This window comes from Sceloporus occidentalis, unplaced genomic scaffold (assembly GCF_023333645.1).
Source record: "Sceloporus occidentalis isolate IW3139 unplaced genomic scaffold, rSceOcc1.0.p SCAF_13, whole genome shotgun sequence".
Lineage (NCBI taxonomy): Eukaryota > Metazoa > Chordata > Lepidosauria > Squamata > Phrynosomatidae > Sceloporus > Sceloporus occidentalis.
This window is the reverse complement of record NW_028316993.1, coordinates 14,603,581-14,619,751: the sequence shown is the minus strand read 5'-3', so window position 1 is coordinate 14,619,751 and position 16,171 is coordinate 14,603,581. Positions and strand designations below refer to the sequence as shown.

The following is a 16,171-nucleotide window of genomic DNA, read 5'->3' as shown; positions in this document are numbered from 1 at the left end:
GTTCACATGGATTGCATTGGGAGGGATCAATGCATCAACACAAAGGCTAGCACCCATAATTGACCCAACAAAGTGCTCCTCTCTCTTGCCCTGTCCCAAAGCACATACCCTCCAATGAAGCACACATTGTTAATGAACAACACACAAACCACGAGAGGCTGCAGCAATTTGCTTTTGCCTGAGACTATAGGGCAGTGATGGTGAACCTATGGCACGCGTGCCAGAGGTGGCACTCAGAGCCCTCTCTGTGGGCACACATGCTGTCGCTCTAGCACAGGGTTTGCCAGAGTTTCTTACTAGAAAGACAGAGGGACGTGGGTGGCACTTTGCAATAAATAAGTGGGGTCTGGGTTGCAGTTTGGGCACTCGGTCTTTAAAAGGTTCATGATCACTGCTATAGGGGAAAATAAGATTTTACCTCCTCCTCCTCCCCTCCTGCTGAATTAACAGAAGGCAAAACTACTTCTGCACTTTGTACCCATGGAAGTGAACCAAGAACAAAAGGGGAAAGTGGAAGGAAGGAGACACCGGGACATTTTAAACGCAGCTATAGAAGTGTGTACACATTTTCATGCAGGCTGAAGGGAACACCTATAAGCCCATGCCACACTGCGATGAAGTAAACCTAGCAATGGGAAAGGCAACTCTGAGCAAGTCAAAGCTGGTGGATCCTCCCATCCCTACTTTGGTTGTCTTTCAACCCTTTGTGATCTCATGTCTTGGTTGATGGATGGGAGACTATGGAGTTTATCACACTGGGGCTGATTTCTGCATTAAAGAGAGATTAAAGTGCATTCAAAGCATCCCGCAAATGAAGCGGAAATGGCAAGTAACTGCGCAAATGATTATTATACGCAGTTGTGCAAATAAAGCGATAACGGAAATGCATTGTTGCTGAAATCCCGAAAGTAAAAAGATGTGCATTAATGCTTCTTTGTGACCACTTTAATGGAGGGTTTTGTGTGGCATTATGTGAAATTGTTGCGTGTAATTACGTGGTTTTTCCGGGATATTCACGGGATAAACTCCCAATCTCCTTCGTGTGATAAAGTCCTTTAATTCCATGCTTGTTCCTTACCTCTCCCTTAATAAGGGGCCACCCTAAGCTAAAGAATTGCTTCCACGCATGCTCTTTCCTTTTTCTTCTTCTTTTTCCACCCCACAGCTAGGATGTGCGATACCTATCTCCGAGGCCCCAGCGGCGTTATTACATCTCCCAACTACCCCGTCCAGTATGATAACAATGCCTACTGTGTGTGGGTGATAACAGCAGTCAATCCAGCCAAGGTAGGTCCTATGGGTACATCACTGGAGGGGTTGGTTGTGTGCCACCTTCGGATGGACCTGTGCATTTTGGGTGATCTTTACAGAACTGGTTCCCTAGCAGCTGTGGGAGGTTGATAAGGAGCAGAACATACAGCAGTAGTAAGGTCAGAGGAAACACCAAGTGGACCTCAAGAAAAGGGGAGTGCGCCCCAAACGTAAATGGCTAGGATGTAACTAGGGGTTCAAAGGTGGACCAGTGAAGGAATTGCTACTGTTCTTAATGTGACACAGAGATGGGGCATGCCAGTCAAGTAGATCAGCCATGGCCAACAAGGAGGTGAGATGTAGAAGATAGCAAGAAGGATCTGTACTTAGTGTTTTCAGGTTTTCCATTAGTATTTAGCTTGGTAATGTTTATAGACCATACTGGCAAATGAGAGAGGAAGTTCACCAACAGCTCATTGAAAGCAATGCTGATATACTACAGACTTATCCTTTCTTCAGTACTGAAATATCTCTGTAGGGGTTACAGACATTGCCACATTTCTCCTAGAAGTAGACATGGATCTTTCCACTTAGGCAAAACCACGATGAAGAACTTTAGAAGACAATGGAGCTTTGGAGTTTTTAAAAGAGACAATGGTCTCATACAGACAGGCCAAAATAAAGCTGCTTCGGGTCACTTTGGAAATAGGCTGTTTAAATGATGCATGCATCCTAAGAGTCTGGAAACCATGCCAAAGCCATGCTCCAGTCGTAAGGACTGGAGTGTGGTTTTGGTGCAGCTTTCGGACTCTTAGGACGCATCCATCATTTAAGCAGCATACCTCCAAAGTGACCCGAAGCAGCTTTATTTTGGCTTGTCTGTATGGGCCCAATGAGACTTTTAGGACTGAGACGAAGAAACTTTGGGGATTTTTTAAAAATATCATTAAGCCATGGATGATGGAAACTATGGATGCAGGATCTGTGGGTATGGAGGGCCTACTGTAACCATAACCACAAATCATTACATTGTTCACATTCTTATGGCTAAAATAATTCCATAAAAGTCTTGAGTCTATTAAAACAAAATCTTCAATTGAAGTGGCAATGTGGGATCTTCCCCAGTGTTTAAATAGCTGAGGATATTACTTGTTGTAACCTTGTTTTCAGAGAGGAGAGGGAAGAAAGTGCAAAACAATTCAGTTCTTTTGCTCATTTGACTGCTGTCATCAGAATCTGCAGAGACTGCAGAAATATATCACTGGGAGACATTACTCAGCAAAGGAAGCAAAGTGTATTATTTTCAAGGAAGGGTGAGATAGCTAGAAAGAAACCATCCATATGTAAGTAGTTCAGGTTCCTACTCTTTTTATCTGGTGAGTAGCATCACCAGAGGTAGAAATGGAAATCCCAGGCTGCCTCTGCACTGTGGAATTAATGCACTTCGACGCTGCTTTAACTGCCATGGCTCGGTGCTATGGAACTCTGGGATTTGTAGGTTGGTGAAATATTTAGCCTTCTCTATCAGAGAGCGCTGGCACCACAACAAACTACAAATCCCAGGATGGAGCCATGGCCGTTAGAGCAGTGTCAAACAGCATTGATTCTGCAGTGCAGATGCAGCCCTGGAGATAGAAGCTTTAATACAGACACCCACAATGTTTGTATCAAAAGTAAATTTCGACAACACATTCCTACAGCATCAGATCTGATATGCTGAAATCTTCCATAGCCATCCCACAGTAATTTACAAGACATCTTGGATAGTTAGGCCCATTTAAAACCTCACAGCAGATCTCTGTTTATTATTATTATTATTATTATTATTATTATTATTATTAAAATAGTGAGTATCCTTTGCCAGGAGGTTTCCTGTTACTTAATGATTCGTTAAATAATTTTTCAATCTTTAACTAAAAGCAAAACTAGGGCAAAGAAGAGAGCAAAGGAGGGAGGTGCTGAATAGAAGGAATGAAGGGATACGTCAATAATTCTTGGACTCCAGGAGCTTGTTTCTCTGCAACAAGGTTATGGTCTACAGTGTGCCGAAATGTAATTAGCTATTTAATTAGGGTCAGGCTTGTTAAAATGCAGTTTACTTGAATGGGGTGCTTTAACTAATGAAGTGTGCTACTTGACAGCCCTTTGTTCTGTGCATTAATTGCATTATTTTATCATTGCACGGGTTCTTTCTTAATAATGTTTTTCCGGCACAGGTTGGTATTTGGTACTTTCTCTTTTCCAAAAGTAAAATCTTAAGTAAAAGAATTTTGACAAAGATGGATAATTCCAACCCTGCTCAAGGTCCTTCACAACATAGGATTATAGTGCTATGTGGCATAGTGGTTTGAGCATTGGACTATGACTCCGGAGACCAGGGTTCAAGTCCTGCTTTGGCCATGGAAACTCACTTTGGTGACCTTGGGCAAGTCACACTCTCTCAGCCTCAGGATGCCAATCAAAGCCCCCTTGGAAGAAACTTGCCAAGAAAACCCCATGCTAGATTCGCCATAGGGCCGCCATAAGTCGGAAACGACTTGAAGGCACACAACAACAGCAAGAATTTCACTTTAAATGCCATGGCAACATTCTCTACGATTTGTAATTTAGAGAGAGGCATCTTGCAAAAGAGCTCTAGTGCCTCACTACAAATCCCAGGATCCCATAGATAGTTAAAGAGGAACTGTAGCGCTGTGATTCTATAGTGAGATTGTCTACATAGGAAGCAAGCTTTGTGTACTGAGGATCCTTTTCTGTTATCAAAGAAGTTCCTGCACAGAAAAATAATATTTTGCTATGCAAAAGAATGACGTGTTTAACCATGCAAAAGAAGTCCAAGTTCTTGAGGAATCTCATTGCTTCCAGATTTTATCAGCAAGGAGTTCCCCATTTCTTCTACAAGAAAGATACATATTCTTTACATTACCATTTAATGTACCTGGCTACCTACTCTGAGCCAGATAGCCTACTCATTTTTTGCTCATATGGTCTGAACGCATGAATATAGGCATCCTTCAGATTCAGATTCTGCAGTCAATACAATATTTGTTCAGACTGAGTTTGTTCTCGCCTTCCTTTGAGTCTGAGAGAGTGTGACTTGGCCAAGGTCTCCCAATGGGTTTCTATGGCTGAGCAGGGTTTCGAACCCTGGTCTTAGGGGTACACTAGTCCACCAATGTAACCGCTACAAATAGTACCTGGGATTAAATAAGAGGTGCGGATTTATTTATTTATTCCCTTTAATGTTTCTATTTTGCTTTATAGCAATCACAGGTTAATAGCATCTAAGCAATAAAACAATAAGATAGGAAAGTATTTCTTTATCATTTCTGAACAGAGAGAAGATAATGAAAACAGTCATTATAATGGATACAGATGCAGGGTTCTGGAGGAAAAAGTAATCATATGCCTTTGTGCTTTACAATCTTTGCAAGGTGCATTCTATGAACTCTATAAACTATTATGGTCTCCTAGGCCAATAAAAAAATCTAATAGAATGTGTGACATCCTATACTTTTTGTGACCAGGCATCGTCTCTCTTTTTTCATTCTCTCCTTCTTTCCCTTTGAGGTTGTGAAACTTCATCTCAAATACCTATTTTCCAGTTTAATATGATCTTAAACTATTTCCAGTAATGTAACTCTAGATGTTTCATTGAAACCAAAGTACAGTGCCAGCAGAAGATATTTTGCGACCGGAGGCACGAAATCCAAATCATGTCTTGTGCCACTAATGCTGGGGTAAGAATGATCCAGCTTTCCAGGTGTCATTGGATGACAACTCCCAACATTCCTCTCCATTGGCCATCTCAGCAAGGGCTGATGGGAGTTGCAATCCAACAACTTCTGGAAGGCTGCACAATTCCCACCCTTCCACTAAGGAATATAGACACTGACAAGCAAGCCTTGTAAAAATTAATAGGAGTTGAGGGTTTCATGGCTGGCATCCATAGATTTTTTTTGTGGGTTTTTCAGGCTATGTGGCCATGTTCTAGAAGAGTTTGTTCTTGATGTTTCACCAGTATCTGTGGCTGGCATCTTCAGAGAATGCTGGCATGGAAGAGGATTGGGTGTATGTGTACACACACACACACACACACACACACACTTCTCCCTACCCAGGGTCACACAGTATATATACACCCCACTCTCTTCCATGCCAGCATTCTCTGAAGGTGCCTCTGAAGATGCCAGCCACAGATGCTGGTGAAACATCAGGAATAAACTCTTCTAGAATATGGCCATATAACTCGAAAAACCCACAAAAACAATTAATAGGAGCTTAATGGGTTAAAGGGTGACCAGATTTGAATCCGCACTTAGCCATCAAAGCCTCTCGCATGCTCAGAAAAGAAGGCAATGGCACACCTCCTCTGGATAAATATTGCCAAGAATAAAGTCAGCGCCAACTTGAAGACACAGAGCAAAAGCAAAAAAAAAAAAAATGATTCAAATTCATGAAGACTTCTGGGAAGCTCTGCAGAACTCTATGGAGGGGTGAGATGGATGGGTGGATAGATAGATAGATAGATAGATAGATAGATAGATAGATAGATAGAGAACAAGGTTCTCATTATTTTGCAAATGCAGTAGCCTCTCTCCTTATGCCACGTACAATAAACTAAATGGAGATGTATTTCTGTGTGAGTGTGTTTCCTGATGCTCCTTTGACTCAAACTGGTTCACTTCAGTTCAGTGTTTTCCATACTTTGGTCATCCAGGTGTTTTGGACTTCAATTCCCAGAAGCCCCCAGCCATTTGGGTTCACAATCAGGAATTCTGGGCTCTGAAGTCCAAAACATCTGGAGGAGCAAAGTTTGGGAAACACTGTTAGAACAACCTCATCCCATTAGACCAGCAACCCAACTAGTTTAGGTTGAAATATAGAAATGAAAAGAATAGATATTTGAAAATTTGTGGGAAATGGGTGTCTCAAGCAGCATTGAGCTGCTTGAGATAGCTGACGTCAATTGCATGCATAGCTTGTATACTTTTAGTGAGGAATTAAATAAGTTAGCACCCAGAGCGACTCTTTACAATTATTATGTAACACTGTAGCGGCCATTGTGCCATATGTTCATTGTCACATTATTCTTATAAAACAGGATATATTATGAGAGCACCGTTGCCGCAAAGTCCTCCCAGTTAGCTTCATGGTTCAGCGCAGATCCGAATCCGAGAACCTTACATCCCAGTTCAGTGCTCTGGTCACTACTACTTGGCACACAAGTGTCCAGTTTGCCATGTTTGGCTTTGTTTTTCATTCTGTTACAATGGATCCAGCTGAACCTTTCAGTCGTTTGTTCTAACATTACATATCTTCGATAGGTCATCAAGCTCAGCTTTGAAGAATTTGACTTGGAGAGAGGTTATGACACGCTAACCGTGGGGGACGGAAGTCAGGTGGGAGACCAGAAGAGTGTGCTCTATGTGTAAGTTGACTTTCTAGCTATGGATCTACGTGGGTCTTATTGATGTGAGTGTATCTGGGTCACTGGAGCGAGGAGTTTGTGTTAGTTACTCCATCCCCTTTTCTCTTGTTGCATTGCTGCATCATCTCACCCTATTTTGCCCTTCTTATATGCTCCTCTTAGAAACACACTGACCCAGATCCTGTATCATGCTTGCATAGTGCGATTCTACACTAATTTAGTTGCACATGTTTCAGTACACCACCAGTCTGCAGAAAACCAACATTGTGCAATGCTTGCCAGCATGCCAACTTATTAACCCATTACTCAATGGGGAATGCAAAGTGGCTGTTTCTGCAGTCCCAGGGAACAAAGTGGCACATTGAAGGCACTGGCAAATAGTTATGCACCACCCAAGAATGTGAAATGCATGTCTGGTTCTCCCAACAAGAGATGATCCATTCAATCAGTTCAATTGGTTCTCCCAACTAGAGCTGATCCATTGAATCAGTTGTTGAATGCTGAGTCAATATAGCGATAAATCTAAGCAGTTCAGTGACTCTGCTCTAGTTGCAACTAACAGTAGAATTTAAATCTATGTGAAACATTGACACTTGTGGAATTCTGCAATCACATATTGAATGGATCCATTGCACAAAGGCCAAAACAACAACAACACGTGTGCAAGGGAACTTGTACAAGTGTATGATGCACAAACAGGATTCCAAACACCATTTTACTTTCCCCTCCCTCTAGACTAACCCAGTTAAAATTGCCCTGACCTGCGCCAATCCACTTCAGAATTAAGTTAGGCTAATTTGAATCAACCTGAACCTGATCTGGACTGTTCCAAACTGTCCCAATTCGTTTTGAAACCTGGGTTTGGTCCGTTGTGCTTACACAGCCTTAAGAAACAAAATGCAGCTGCATTTGGGAAAACAGCTTAAAGAGCGGTGTCCAGATGAAAAGGCAGAGGAGAAATCCAATAAATCCTGGCACCGGAGTTTCTTTTCTTCGCTTGCACTGAATTCTCCTTGTCCTTTAATGGAGAATTCGGAAAGATTGTCGAGGAATCGACGTAACCCCGTAATGCTCTTCAGTCACCTCCTGCGAAAACCAAAGCTTAGTCTGACCTTGAGGCTAGAAATGCATCTAGTAAGCAATCATTCAAACTACATTACACTAACTGCCTGGGAAAACAAGTACATTAGATGGTGCCAAGACTGAATTATGGGGGAAGCTAATGCCATTACCGATTCCCCTCTCAGCACAAGGTAGTAACCATCTTTGGTGCTTTCTTGAAGATGGATGGAGAGACAGAGGAATAATGCATTGAGTGATGCATGTGATGGGACCCAGGAACTGTTTTCAAGATGGGTGGGGGCTCAACATTGGCAGGTAGGTTATTATTGGCTTTGCAGGGAAAGGAAGATTACTTTTCCACTCTTTTATCATAGAAACATCTTTAAATACAAATACCCGCGCAAGCACAATGTGTACTTTGGAGTGTCCTCTGCATGCGCAGTGTAGCTTACTCCCAAGTAAGTGTGGATAAAATAGACTGCAGGTATCCTTTGTCTTTTCTTGGGAGTGTTCTCTCAACATTTCTAAGTGTTTGATCATTTACTACACTTCTGACTCGGATTCCTGTGGAAGCTCTAGTACATAGGAGTCTTGGTGATTCAGTATTGCCAGAGCATTTCAAGAGGAGCTTAGCCCCTCCAGACTATTCTTGGGGAGTTCAAGTTCCCCTGACCCCTCTAGTTTTAGGGTACATAAGTAGTAGACATAAGTAGTCCCCTAAAACCTCACTTCCAAGAGTGCGGTATGGTGGTTTGAGCATTAGACTATGACTCTGGAGGCCACGGTTTGAATGCCGGCTCAGCTATGTAAACTCACTGGACGACCTTGGACAAGTCACACTGTCTCAACTTCAGAGGATGACAACAGCAAAAACACCTTCTGAAGAAACCTGCCAAGAAAGCCCCATGATAGATTCGCCTTAGGGTCTCCATAAGTCGGAAATGGCTTGAAGGCACACAACAACAGCAACAAATGCCAGCACTGTCCCCACTGAGACCAATGGGAATTTAAGTAGGAGAAATGAAATAAATAAGGAGTAATTCCATACCCCGAAGGTTTATAAAGATGGATATTTCGCTAAACAGAGATGTTTTGGCCAACATATTGAAGGGCTAAAAGGCCAAGAGTAGAAAATGCAGAAATTGAAACAGATCTAGGAGCAGATCTTGGAAAAGGTCCTTTTGGGGGGGGGGGGGGGACTATAAATCCCGGAAACCTGTGGGTTGACAATGCTGGCAGGCTAATTCTGAAACCTGCTTTTATGGCAGCTAGTGCTACTCTTGGATAGGGATAGCTCTGGTTCATATGTATGCCATTTGTACAAATGCATCCTTGCATAACATTAATGCACATAGTTCCTCTTCATGAAGCAACACACACATGTACATGAAGCAAACACAGAAGGGATGGCTGATAGATGAAAAGGACACAAACAGGAGTTTAATCCTTCACTTCATTTCCACTCATGTGCAACTTTAGCAATTTTCTTCCTGCCACAAGAAAGTGTTTTAAAAACAACACGGTTTTTGAAGACAGTTAGTAATTTGATATTTTTTTTTCTGCAGAACGTTTTCATGTGGTGGTGTTTGTTTTTTTTATTTATTCATTATTAATTCTTTTTTGTACTTACACCCTGCTTTTCAGAAATGCTCTCAGAGCAGCTTACAAATTGTTAATGTGATAGTTCCCTGCCCTCAGGCTTACAATCTAAAAAGAAATGACACAAAAGGAGAAGAGAATGGTAGCAGAAAAGAGGACCAAGTCCAGCAGATACTGCCAGTTCCTTTCTCCCTCCAAGGCCAGGGCAGTGGCAGTTTTGCCCAGAAAACATCATTTGCAGTGCACAAAGTAGTGTATTTCCATGCAGAAGAATGCTATTGTATTGTCAAGATGGGGAAAGGTATTAAAGGGGGACGATGGAGAAGCTAGGGGAGGCTGCAGCTGTTTGCTTTTGCCTGAGCCTACTGGGAAGGGAAAGATTCTACACTTTCCTTTCCTCTCTTTCCTGCTCATTGGAGTGCAAAGTACCCTTGCATTTTGGACTCACTTTGCAGCAGTTGAAATACAATGAGGAGGAGAGGGAAACTGGAACATGCTTTGCATTGCAGCAGGAATACCTGGTGATGACAAACAAAGAGGGAAAGTGGAAGGAGGAGAGAGAAACTGGAACATTTTAGGAACAGCTGGAAAAGTGGGATGGCAGAGGATTAATCAGGACTATTCCTACCAACTCAGGACAGTTCAAGGGTATGAAGCAGAGAAGGAATGTGAAGTTGAAGGCTTTCATGGCTGGCATCCATAGGTTTTTTTTCGGGCTGCCATGTTCTATAAGAGTGACTCCATGGAGTGACTCTGAAGATGCCAGCCACAGATGCTGGCGAAACGTCAGGAATAAACTCTTCTAGAACATGGCCACATAGTCCGAAAAACTCACAAAAAACTAGAGAAGGAATGATTTGTTAAAGATCACCCAGTGCGCATCCTACTATAGATGTGAAACCTTGCTTGAGCTGCATGTGATGGGGGTCTTTTTCAAAATCAAAACAGTACGGTGGGTCCTGAGAACCTCCAAAAAGCTGAGCTGCCCTTTTGGCTTCCCTAATCTTTGGTCTGAGTTACTTTGCAGCCGTGCCGGCCTTCGCGTTTGCTTTTAATCATTTTTCTTAAAAAAATATGGGCAATACCATATTCACAAACATAGCCACACTAAGTCACCCACAGACATTTTGGTGGGAGTGAGCCAGGAGAGAAAACAAAACTACCAGCCCTACCAATTCAAAAGTGTTAAAATCAATAAACCAGCCATGAAGCAATCATAAAACAATCACACCAGAGTATCAAAATAAAATATTGAGCAATTCATCCATGCTGCGTACATACTCACAATCAATCAAGACAGCATCAGCACTGTCATTTAAGATCTATTGTCCCCATAAACCTGACTTAGGGGCAGATGTTTTCATTAGCCATATAAACTGTATTATGAGGTAGCCAGAGAGTCTCCCCGGATTGATGGGTTTGGTTGGCATCGTGTTAGGAGGCCTAAATGGCAAAACCACCTCTGAGTTTTCATTGCCTAAGCAAACCCTATGAAATCCATGGGGTCACCATAAGTCAACAGGTGACCTGTCTGATCTTGGAAGCTAAGCAGGGCCAGCCCTAGTTAGTACTTGGATGGGATATCACCATCGAATGGCAGGTTCTTCAGGCTATATTTTAGAGGAAGGAATTGGCAAAATCATCTCTGAGTATTCATTGCCTAAGCAAACCCTATAAAATCCGTGGAGTCAACGGGTGACTTGAAGGCAAACACATGCACATGCAAGTTCACATCCTCTGCTACCATGACCATTCTTTGCTCCTGGTTATGCCTGAAAGACTCTGAAATGTAACTTACAGTTATTCTAAAGGGATTTAAGGTTAATGGGGATGGCGACAGTACATCCTATGGCAGTGATGGTGAACCTTTTACAGACCGAGTGCCCAAACTGCAACCCAGACCCCACTTATTTATTGCAAAGTGTCACATCCTTCTGGCTTTCTAGTAAGAAACTCTGGCAAACTCTGTGCTAGGGAGACAGCATGTGTGCCCACAGAGAGGGCTCTGAGTGCCATCTCTGGCACGCGTGCCATAGGTTCGCCATCACTGTCCTATGGGCTGCTTGTGAACCCCAACCCTGACATTTGGCATCCTCAATGACCTTCTCCCCCGCCCCCCCCCCCCATGCCTTGAATCCCTTCAATTTTTTCCATTGTCTGGGGCAGTCAGTGGGAGAGAGGATGAAGGAAGCCTTCTCACAAGTCATGCTGCCATCACTGCAGTGCACAATCTTTCTTCCATCCATTGGTCAAGCTGTGGACAACCACAGAAGGACTAGAGAGACACACCTGGTGTTCTTGTCTAGAATACTGTTGGTAGGGTGCACAGGGTCCAAGCACAACAACATGGCTTTTTAAAATGCACCAGTGTTGGTTATAACACGGAAGCATGCACGCAGTGAAAATGATGCTGCATACTTTGCAATAGAGTCACCTCACCCTACCAGGCCAATATCCCAAAGGTGACCATGTGCAGCTCATGAACTCTCTGCCTTAGAAGTAGACAATGGCCAAGCTCCTCTGACTGAATCGTGCCAATATCCTAAAATATAGTTTCTTTATGAAGTGGACCTGCACACATGTCCACAAACATATCCAGACCAGGGGTCGAATCCATGCTCAGGCATTGGGTGATCTTGGGCAAGTCATGCTACCTCAGTCTCAGAGGAACACAATGGCAAATGTCCTCTGTAGAAATCTTGTCAAAAAAACCTCTTAGGGTTGTCCTGGGTTGAAGGTGTACAACAACGGCTGGAGATTTGTGGGTTTTCCCATAGGTTTTGGATGGTGATGTTGATGATCATGGTGGCTGCGGTTGTGACTGTTACTCCTACTACTAGTTTGTCTTCTTTCTTTGTAGTTTGACAGGTTCAGCAGTCCCTGATTTGATTGTCAGCACCCAACATCAGATGTGGCTTCTCTTTCAGACAGACAGCGTAAGGAACTTACTGGGGTTCAAAGCAAACTATGAAGGTAACGCACATTTGTGTATATATATATATTCCCCTTTCTTGAGGATGTCTTGTCAGAGCGAAGCCAAGGGTTCTGAACACAACATAAGACAACGAAATTAGATGGCAATGCTAGATTTCAAGCCATTTATGTGAATATATACTATACCATGCTTTGTTCATAGAGTCCTCTGGGATTTTTGCTCTCTTGAGGATCAGATTCCCACTAACCGAACCAATTGTATGAAAAGGGGAATGGAAATGCGGGGAGATCATGTTGATCTATTCTGCATTGAAAGCACTTTGAGTAGGAGCATAAAACAAGCTTTTTTTATATTGTTTAAAAAATGGAAGGCAGCAATTAGAGGGCTGACAGTTCGATGAGGAAATTGCATGCAACAGATTCACGCATTTCAGATGCAGTTTTATGGCCAGCTTGTCTAAAGGAAATCACAGCTAATGGAACCCTTGTAAAAGTAAGGTGGGGGTGGATTAAAATCCCTGGGGGACAAATGGGGGAAGATTTGGCTTACACAGTATACTTAAAGAGCTATATATCCTGGAGATTGTACTCTGTCTTGGAGCATAATGGAATGCTAGACTGCCAGGGTGGAAAATGAAATTGCTAATCGTATTTCTGATAATAAGATAGGAGGAAGAAAACAGATGCTTGGGAGACGGGGGGAGAAGGTGGGATCCTCCAGCGAAAGAATGTGTCATTGGCTTGGAGAGAATAGAAAGCAAGCTTCAGCTTTAAACCTCCCTCTTTGCCAAAGGAAGGAGAGGTACAGCTTGGGAAAGTTACATTTTTCAACTCCTGCAATCCACAAGCCAGAGTGGTGGACGGAAGCTCGAAGGTGCATCTAGACTGTAGAAATAATACAGTTTGACACTGCTTTAATGAGTTCAGTGGCTTCATCTCATGAAATCCTGGGATTTGTAGGCGCGTTACAGACGGGCCCATGAGGCACCATCATTACGCGCAAGGGGCGGCGATTCCTGACGCGCCTTGCCCCTCGTGTGTAATGAGTACATCAAAATGACGGCACCCTATACAGATGGGCACCGCCATTTTGACGTCGCAGACGCGCAGCATCCAGACGTCGCGCACTGGAAGTGGCGCCGCTAGTGCACACCTCGCACCTTGCGGCGCCTCTTCCGGGGCCCAGGAAGAAGCGCCATTTTGGTGCTTTGTTGCTGCGTCCAGGAACCGCACGGTTTGGCTGATGCAGTTCCCGGACGCAGCAACCGGTGGTGGCGTGAGACTGCCCCTTCTGGGCGGTCTGTAACGCGCCATAGTTTGACACAGTCTTTAGCCTTCTCAGCCAAAGAGCGCGGGTGCTTCACAAATCTGCAAATCCCAGGATTCTGTAAGATAGACTCATGGCAGATAAAGTGGTTCCAAACTGCATTGGTTCTACAATTTGTTGTTGTTGTTGTTGTTGTATGCCTTCAAGTCATTTCTGGCAACTTCATTGCTCATAATTATTTCCGACCGTTGTCAGAAACTTTCCCATTCTACCTGGAAGTAACTTTTCCAAGCATGTGAGGATAATATTGGAAATCTGCATGGTTGAGGACACATTGGTCTCAACCCTCAACACCATCTTGACTTCATTGACTTCATTGGGTGGTTGGTTGAGATGTTGATCTGGTTTAGGACTGCCATGATTTGAGTGAGAAGAAACAAGGGTTAAAGCCCTTTTCCCCCTGTTTAGGTCCCAATCCAGATCACAGACAACCCGCCAGGAATTGGGATATCTGTATGGGAAGCAACATGCACCAAAGGGCAGAATAGGAGAGAACATAGCTTGTCCCGTTGAGCATCGGAGAACAAAGCCTGGATGGATTAAATATCTTTCTCCGAGGCCTTTTCTGTCCTGAAGACAGCATGAAGCAGCTCTTGTTACACAATTCCCCTTGCTTTGCAAGCAATTCAGTCTGTTCACCCTGAGGCAAATTTGCAACAATTTTCCACCGAACAAGGAACTCCAGTTTCTTAGATTCAAAGCAAGCTTGGGTACATGAGCCTCATATCTGATGCCAATGCCAATGTGGATTTAGACTCATGCCGACAAACAGAGCAACTTCATACTAAAAACAGTCGGCTGTTTCTAATGGGGCTTTGAAGTAACTAATTAGAAATAGGAAATTATAAATAATTAATAGCTTGCATTTTATTCTTTCTCCAGGCCCTAAGGTATGAATCCGTTGCATTACAACCATCATGTAGCATGTGGCATCTCTACAACTGTTTTAGTTCCTTTTGTAGTTACAGGGCATGGACTTGCTAAATGGAACAGGGGGAATATCACACAGTTTTCGTAGTGGTTTATGTTATGTGAAGTGCATTGTGCAAACTGAGACCACAGACAAGCGGATAGGCCAATAAGGTGTTTTGTAGCCGCAGGACAGGACAGTACTACTGCTAGTAGTAGGTCAGAGGTATTATTTTGCTTACTTAAAAAAGAACTATAAGTAACTATTCCAATCAATTACAAGAAATAGGAAAGTTAAAGGTTACTTTTTAAAAAGAAAATAACTATAACTTTCCTATTTTCTTATAATTTTGTCTAATTAATTTGGGAAAGCCTTGGAATGATTGCAGCGACCAATTACTTATTGCAAGTAAAATTCCAAGCTGTACAGGTAATAAAATGTACACACATTTTGTTATGCAAGCCAAAGGCTATAAGATTCAAAAGAAGAATATAAGATTTCTCTTTTTAAAAACAAAAACAAAACCCAAGTAATTAAAGAGAGAAAACGGTATCTAATACATTTTTGTAGAGACGGTGGATTAGTTTGCATGTTCTTTGGGTTGTTGTTGTGGTTGTTTTCTTTTTAATTCCAAAATTTGCAAATTTCACAACTTTTGACAGTACACAGGATTTAAAGAAAACTCATGTAGGACAAAGTAAAATCAACAGATTTGTCCATCCAGGAAAAAGGGTTATTGGTCTTTCAAATGTTGGCTTTGAGTCCCAAGTATGTTTGATGCTGCTGAATTAAGAATGCTGGGAGTTAGGGTTTTTTGGAAAGATCCTTCCCTCTCACACTTTTGGCCCTAAATTTGAGATCCATGTACATTAATAAGAGAGCCAGAATGATGTAGTGGTTTGAACGCTGGGCTACAACTCTGGAGACCAGGGTTTACATTTCAACTCAGCAATGAAAACCCACTGGGTATCCTTGGACAACCTACACTCTCCTTGGACAACCTACAGAAAGCAAAGGTGGCCTTCCTCCGAAGGTATCTTCCCATGAAAACTCTGTGATAGTTTCACCATAGGACCGCCATAAGTAAGAAGTGAGGACAGCAATACATTAATAAGGGTTTGATTCCCAGCTTGGCCATAAAACCCACTGGGTGACCTTGGGCAAGTCACATACTCTCAGCTTCAGGGGAAGGCAATGGTGAACCTCCTCTGAACAAATCTTTGCCAAGAAAACCCCATGATAGGTTGACCTTAGGACTGCCATGAGTTGGAAACAACTTGAAAGCACACAACAACCGCATGGATGGATGGATGGATGGATGGATGGATGGATGGATACATACATAGATGTCTGGCTGGCTGGCTGGCTGGTTGGATGAATAGATGGATGGATGGACGGACGGACGGACGGACGGACGGACGGACGGACGGACGGACAGACAGATAGATTTTTAAAAAATGTTACTCCTCATACGTTGTGCAAACTCAATAAAAACCCTTCTAAAATAGTAATTTATATTAATTTTTCATCTGACAAATAAGAAGCAAGCAGAAACAGCTATGAAACTGCAAACTTCAAAGAACAGCCTCCTGTAGCTTGCTTTATATACAGATGTTTGGTCTCGTGTGCGAGTGCCAGACATGTTTTGACAGAACCC

The 16,171-nt window shown here is 42.8% G+C and overlaps 1 protein-coding gene across 1 annotated transcript in view; it reads left to right on the top strand.

Annotated features, from left to right (window-relative positions):
- Nucleotides 1-16,171, top strand: part of LOC149305054 (CUB and sushi domain-containing protein 2-like) — a 460,431-nt gene that overhangs the window by 275,733 nt on the left and 168,527 nt on the right. Inside the window, exons 10-12 of the mRNA XM_089478213.1 lie at nucleotides 1,166-1,287; nucleotides 6,579-6,682; nucleotides 12,204-12,316. Coding sequence (XP_089334339.1) covers nucleotides 1,166-1,287; nucleotides 6,579-6,682; nucleotides 12,204-12,316 — 339 coding nt within the window. The remainder of the gene's footprint in view (nucleotides 1-1,165; nucleotides 1,288-6,578; nucleotides 6,683-12,203; nucleotides 12,317-16,171) is intronic.